This window comes from Ceratotherium simum, chromosome 7 (assembly GCF_057802395.1).
Source record: "Ceratotherium simum simum isolate JZ-2026a chromosome 7, ASM5780239v1, whole genome shotgun sequence".
Lineage (NCBI taxonomy): Eukaryota > Metazoa > Chordata > Mammalia > Perissodactyla > Rhinocerotidae > Ceratotherium > Ceratotherium simum.
In genome coordinates this window covers 76,858,628-76,865,879 of record NC_141906.1, presented here as the reverse complement: position 1 = coordinate 76,865,879, position 7,252 = coordinate 76,858,628, and the positions used below count along the sequence as shown (strand labels likewise).

The 7,252-nt window shown below is 42.4% G+C and overlaps 1 protein-coding gene across 1 annotated transcript; it reads left to right on the top strand.

Moving 5' to 3' along the window:
* Positions 1-1,961: 1,961 nt before the first annotated feature.
* LOC101396486 (sperm acrosomal protein FSA-ACR.1) lies at positions 1,962-6,979 on the top strand. The gene is made up of 4 exons (XM_087434062.1): positions 1,962-2,010; positions 4,134-4,649; positions 6,006-6,125; positions 6,855-6,979. The coding sequence occupies exons 1-4, from the start codon at positions 1,962-1,964 to the stop codon at positions 6,977-6,979; spliced, it is 810 nt and encodes a 269-aa protein (XP_087290188.1).
* Positions 6,980-7,252: the final 273 nt, after the last annotated feature.

Below are 7,252 nucleotides of genomic sequence, written 5' to 3'. Positions count from 1 at the left end.
ATCCCAGAGCTATTTCCCCAAACTCACTCCACATGAAAGAAAGGAACTATTGACAGCATGCTCTTTCATGTCTTTCTCTACTCCAGAGGAACCTAGCCTCAAACCTAGAAATCCTAGTTTTGTCCTCCAACTCAAGCCAAGTAGGGTAGGCCTCCCTCTACAATTTTTGACCCCTAGTGAAATCTCTATAGATTTTTCTCCATGAGGCAAAAAAAGGGCTCAGAAAAGACAATTCATTTGTTCATTCATTCATTCAGGACACATCTATTAAGTACCTATTATGTGGCAAAGCCACTGGTGATCTAGTAGTTAAGATTTGGTGCTCTCACCGCTGTGGCGCAGGTTCATTTCCCGGTCAGAAAACCACACTACCTGTCTGTTAGTTGTCATACTGTGGCAGCTGCGTGTTGCTGTGATGCTGAAAGCTATGCCATCAGCATTTCAAATACCAGCAGGGTCATCCACGGTGGACAGGTTTCAGTGGAGCTTCCAGACTAAGACAGACTAGGAAGAAGGACCTGGCCACCCACTTTCAGAAAAACCAGCCATGAAAACCCTGTGAATAGCAGCGGAGCATTGTCTGCTATAGCGCTGGAAGATGAGAGGATGGTGGAAAAAGATCAGGCTGAGTTCTTCTCTGCTGTACACAGGATTGCTAGGAGTTGGAATGGACTGGACAGCACCAAGAACAACAAATTTTGTGGCAAACTGCTATAGGTACTGGGGATACAACAGTGATCAAGACAGACAAGGACCCTTCTTTCAAGAAGCTTAGAGTCCAATGGGGGAGACAAATATTAAACAAATAATTATGAGTGATATATACATCTATTCTAGATCCAGCATTTAGTGGTACATGTAACAAAGTGGTCCAAGAGAGGTGGGCAGGGGAGAAGTAGGAGATAAGGGCTAGAAGATCTCTGCCACCCAATCCCCCAAAAGTTCTAGCTTTATACCAAGTGGATACCTCACCACATCCATCTTCTCAACTTGGTTACCTCCATGTTAGAAGTTTCTGCTCAAGGCACAGCTTTCAACTATCCCTTGTTGATCACTTTTCTGTGCCCATATCGCGTAAATTCTCCTTAGTTATCCATTTGAATTTGCAATCTCTTTCCTGCCAAAGCCATGATTGATATAGGCCTTTATGAAAAGACCATTTACAGAAGTGGGCATGGTTAAGGAAACAAAAAGAAGGAAAATTGGGGCATCTAGGTTTTAGCAATAGTAAGAGACCGTCATCATCCCTAGGCCTAAGGGAGCAGGGGAAGGAAAACATGTTACCATAGCTTGGTTGAGAGCTGGAGCCATGGAAGAGAGGATACCCAACAGAAGCTTTGTCATGTAAAGACCCAGCCAGTGTCAGAACTGTGGCAGGGAGGGAATAGGAAAAATAAATACTTCAATTTTAATCTCTCTCGCTCTATCTCTGTGTCTATTTCCCCACTCCAGTCATCCATTGGCTAAACCCAATCTGAAGCCAAACCCAACCAGCACTTACGTGATCAAGTCAATAGAGGTCAGCCTTCTGGGGTACAGGGCCAAAAAAAGGCTGATTTTTTTAGAGAGCAAAACAGAAAATAACCAGCAAATCACACCTCACTGTCAAAAACACTGTAAAAAGAGAGCAGATATCTTTTAAAATTTATTACAAAGAGTATATGTTATTTTGGTAATAAGATTGTTTTTTCTAAGATAGGGCGGAGAGCCCCAACACGCCACCTTACTCATGGCAAATTAGACTTCACTGATACAATTTGCCATGGGTTGTCAGAGGGCCAACCTGCCTAACAGCCTACATAAGAACCTCAGGGCACAACCCATTGTGAGGTAACATGGGTTGTTTCTGAGGTTCTAGAAGTCCCAGAAGCTGTGACTCAGCATTGGGAGCTTCTGCTCACAGTTTTTCTTCACGGCTCTTGGGTGCCCCACACCAGGGGCCCCTCTTTCCCAAAATCCAGATGAAGTTTCTCTTACTAATCAGTCTTTATCTGCTTAGATCTGCCAGAGGTGAGTCCTCTACCTTGGCTTTGGGTAGATATGTAAGAGACCTCTTTAAGGTGTTTCAGCCTTGAAGAAGGAAGACCAATATCTTAGTTACCCAAATCAATCTGACTCAGAATCAGGAATAGCTAAACAAGTTCAACTCTGAGAGCACCTGAACCAGTTAATTCCTCCTAGTTATGGCTTTACCGTCAAAGGGACCCACTGGTCTGGCACAGTCTCATTCCTACTTCTTTCAGCCACTCAACATTTTTACCTGATGTTCTGTGAGATGAGGAGATAGGTCTAGGTGTGCTGTGGAAGTCCAATGAATGTTTGTCCCAATGAGTGCAAGTGATCTTTCTGTAGTTAATGTGGCAAGGAAAGATATAAGGAGATGGGAATGTGATGTGCCTAGAAAGCCATCTCAGAACACAGCAGGGCTATGTGCCAGAGACCTTACAAGTCTCTCCTTCATGGCTATATTCTATCCATCCAGTTGTCTCTGTCCCTCTCAGGATCCTGATTGATGCTGAGCGGTGTTCCCTCCCTCCTCTCACAGGAAAAGAGAGAGGCCATGAGCTCTCAGCTGTTGGTTAAATGACAAAGTGTTTTCTGTATTGTCGGTTCTCAAAGATCTTGTTTTTTGCCTTCTTAAACTTTCAAAAGTTGACTCAGAAATGTAGATACATAGCTGCCAGATGTGCCAGCCACATGGTGAAGCAGTGAGTCATAAACTATAAGAATGACTAAGAAATTAGTGTGCTTTTTCAAGCCCCCTTTCTATATCAGAAATATCTCTTTATTAAAACTTCTGTTAACTGTTGAAGAATCAGTCAAGCAGATAATATTTCTGTAACAACTTCTTAAAATAAAAACCTAAAAGCCTTACTAAATCTTATGTTTCCTTTATCAACATATTCTAATCCTAGTCTTTCATAAAGTCATTGACTATAATGACTGCAAGTCACCCAGAACATGTATACATATCTATTGCATGACTCTCACAGAGCAGAGTACTTTGAGGCCTTAGGCTACCTCAGCCACAAAAATCTCGTCATTCCTCTCAGCTTTTGGCGAGGATTAATAACTCAGTCATCATACTCTACTTGCCCTCCTCTAGGTTACTCAGTCTAATCAGAGTAATAATCAAATTGTCTGTTTAGTGCTACAGTCAATAAAATGAAAGTCATACTTAAGGAAAATTTGTTTGACAGTCATTGATGAGATGGATTAAAGGTAGAAGAGACTCACCAGACAAGAATGAGCAGCTAAGAGTTTTGTAATTCCCAGTGTAAGGTGAGGAAGAGAGAAAACTAAAATTAATTAAGCACTTAGGCAATGGACTAGGCACTTCACAATTTCTTACTGAATACTCATGACAACTCTATGAAGTGGGTGTAAATGATATGTCACAAGGAATCTCAATTCAGAGATACATAAGCAATGAATGTTTTCTTCTTAATAATAGATAGCAACTTTGCTTTGAGTCCCCAACCCGCAAGGATTGGGGATTGAGTGTGGGCAAGAACTTGAACTTGCCAAATAAAGGTGTCTTAATCCTTTATGATAATTTTTGTGGGTTCATTAGATATTTGTAATCTCTTGTTTAAAATTTATCTTGTCCAAAGTTTAAAATCTTCCACCTTCAATTTTGACTAGAATTACTCAGCTATTGAAAATAACTTGCTTTCTCTCTCTGTCTTGAATCTCCATTCTTCTTGCCTTTCACCCATAGAGGAACTGGAGGGAAGGCTGGTGGTGGACTTCTGATTACATGAGTGATGATACATTGAATTCCTGATGCTAGCTTTGTCAGGGAGGCACATTAATCTCCCTTCAGGTGCTTTTGGTGCATGGGTGAGTCAGCCTCCCCACCGTGCATTTGTTAATATTGTGGATCTTAAAATCCTTCCTTCAATCCCAGAGGTGGTCTCTGTGTGTTTCATTAACATCTCTGTCCTTCATGGTCTCTTGGGTACTTAGTTGACTTCCTCCAACATCTGCAATATCTTCAGGTGCCTGATCTAGGCCCACAGGAAACCTGGGAATCCCAAAACATTAGCCTTACTCTATACAAAAGTAGTCTTTACCCTGGACATTCTTTCTCTCATTTTCACCATCTCTCTTCTGTTACTTCTCCATCCCAGGAGCATCAGGTCAGCCTGATGAGCCTCCTGGCTCTATGGGTCACCAAGCTTCAGTTCGACAATTATCAGGTGAGTACTTTTCACTTGCAAACCCTTCAGATGGTGAGGCTTTATATGAGACTTCTTCAAGCGGGAACACTTTAAGTGAGCATGCTTCAGGCGACCACACTTCGATTGAACACTCTTCAAGTGAGCACGCTTCGGGTGAGCACGCTTTGGGTGAGCACGCTGCAGGTGAGCATGCTACAGGTGAGCACGCTGCAGGTGAACGTGCTTCGGATGAACATGCTTCGGGTGAGCATGATGCAGTTGAACACGCTGCAGTTGAACATGCTTCAGGTGAACATGCTGCCAGTGAGCACGCTTCTGGTGAACAACCTTCAGGTGAACAGCCTTCCAGTGAAAAGTCTTCAGGTGAACAGGCTTCAGCTGAACAGGCTACAGGTGAACAGACCTCAGGTGAAAAGCCAATGGGTGAACAGCCTTCAGACAGTCCAACTTCCAGCACATTTTCAGGTGAACCACATTTGGATGGGTGCTAGTCCTTGACTTCAGGTGGGAAGTAGGCAACACTTCAAAAAACCCTATTTTAGGGAAAGAGCATAGGAGAAAGAATAGTTCACAAACAGCTCTCCCAAAGACTCTCTTTACAATAATACCAGGAAGCAGGATCCAGGTTTTGTGGGGTCCTGATGGCTAAACAATTTGGAGGCCCCTCCTTAAGAAAAATAACACAAATACAAAATGCCAGCAGTCCCTCCAACTTTACTCTACTTGAGAAATTATGTATACAAAAGCCCACAGCTCCCCTGGAAGGAACTCATGGAAGACTAACCTTCATGAGCTTCATACTAAATCTGCCTCTTAACAAACTACATTAGAATACTTTGCAAACCCTGTATAGAGATGTCTAGCACTGGAGCTGGTGGCTCCTTGTTTTTTTGTTTGTTTGAACATGGAAAGTAAAACATGCAGACACTTTTGTCTGTTAGATACAGAAATAAGTTCCCAGGACAACTGCAGTTCTTTAACTCTTACTAAAAAGGAATTGTTCAAGGAAGGAAAACAAGATCCAAAGTTTGATGCCTCAAGTTATTACCAGACATAAATAATTCATATATCACCCCATTGCATAAGTAGTGCAAAGTACTCCAAATTTTCAGATGAGAGAAGTGAGGCTAACATCACATGGCTAGAAAGGAGAAAACCTTAGATTCAAACTCAGGTCTAACTCCAAAGCCCCTATTCTTTCCACTGCTTTATGCTTCCTTAACTAGGGAATTGCCAATGGAGATAGTAAAAGAGGCAAAACGGAAGCATTTCAAAGAGAATGCCTTTGTGACAAGTTGACCTTCAATAAGCTCAATTTGAAAATGGAGAATGATGCAGACTCTCTACAGGGTTTACAACATCAGAATATTCTAACATAGCTTATTAATCAGTCAGATTTTACTCCAAGTGTTTGTGCCTTGTGGATAAGTGAGAGTATGATGGGGAGTACAAAAAGTCACGTGATAAGTTCTACTTTGCTTCTATTGAGTCAGACATGGCAGAAGGGCATTTAATTATTAATGTCTAGGAAGCCAATGGAGATATGAATTGGAGTAAAAGTTACTGTTACAGAAATTTTGGATCCATCAGCAGTGAAAATCATAAATGAAGCAGTAAGAATGAAGGAATTGCCTTTGGTGTAGAAGAGAGAATATGCTTTATCAGACAGACACGGAGCCCTCAGATCCCCAACAAGAACCAGGGAATGAAATGTGTTGTATCCAAGCTACTTGTTGCCCATCATCCCTCCCTAGATGTGTTATTCAAGGCTACACACCTGGTCCATAAGGGAATTTCACCAGGCTTATCTTAAATTTTCAGGCCCTGTTTTAAATTGCCACACATGCTCTTTTATGAATGATCAAGGAAAATGCCTTCGTGGAGAGGGAGTCTGCTCCACTCAGAACTCCCAGCAGTGCATGTTAAAGAAGATCTTTGAAGGTGTGTGGGGACTTCATGAGGCAGTCTTTGCCAGAGAACACATCAACCAACTCGAGTACTGATGGGGAGCAGTTAGGGCAGCAGGGGCCTGAGGAGGATCAAACTGTGATTCCCCAGAAACTTGGAGATTCAGGAGAACCTTATCTTTTCAAGAATTAAGAGTAGAATTCTAGCTACTGATAGAGAGGTAGAGAACACTTCTAGCAGGCCTACAATGTCTTAAAAGGAGGCAGATAGACTGGCTGTCTCTTCCTGTTAAAGAAATATGTGAATTGCCCCTTGAGTCATTGAGACATTGACTGTAAACTCAGGACTGTGGCTATATATTCTTAGCACTTAGCACAATGTCCAGAACATGGTAGGCATTTAGTAAATATTGACTAAATGAATAAACTAATAAGTAATTTTCTATCAGTCTGTGTTCACAGGTTGCCAGACCTGTCTGAGTACATTCCCACATGTCTCCACCCTTACACTCACTCCTTATCCCCAAAATAAGGGATCTTGGTTACTTACATTCCATGAACCACACTGCCTGACTTCCCTTGTGGGTTGTCTGGTCCCTTTCTAAAGGGAGCAGGCAACTGATGGGGGGAAAGGGGAAGAGGGAAGAAGAATATACAAGTTGGAGGTCTTGGCGTGCCTGCATGGGGACACTGGGGACCATCGAGGAAGACTAAGGCTGGAGGAGGAAGCCTCCTCACTGTAGTCTGTCTCTGCTTCTTTCAGGTGGAAAACTCCAATTCATGGTTCAGGGGTGTGAGAATATGTGCCCATCTATGAACCTCTTCTCCCACGGAACCAGGATGCAAATTACATGCTGTCGGAATGAGTCTTTCTGCAACAAGATCTAGAAGCCTGTGCCCTTTCCTCCTGCTCTGACTCAGGCAGCAAAAATCCTCCATCACCCTACGGGGCTCAATTTATATTTAGTTTTTTCCCCAGTCAACAACTAATCACATCTGCCTCTGCCTGAGTGTCAGACAGAATGCTCAAATATCTTATCCTTCCTCTCCTATCCATGCCCTGTTACACATTCTTTTCTGTCCTCTGTCTTCCCTATTTCCCAAACCCATCTCTCATCATTCTTTTCTTTTTCAATAAATACTGCATGGTTAAAGAATATA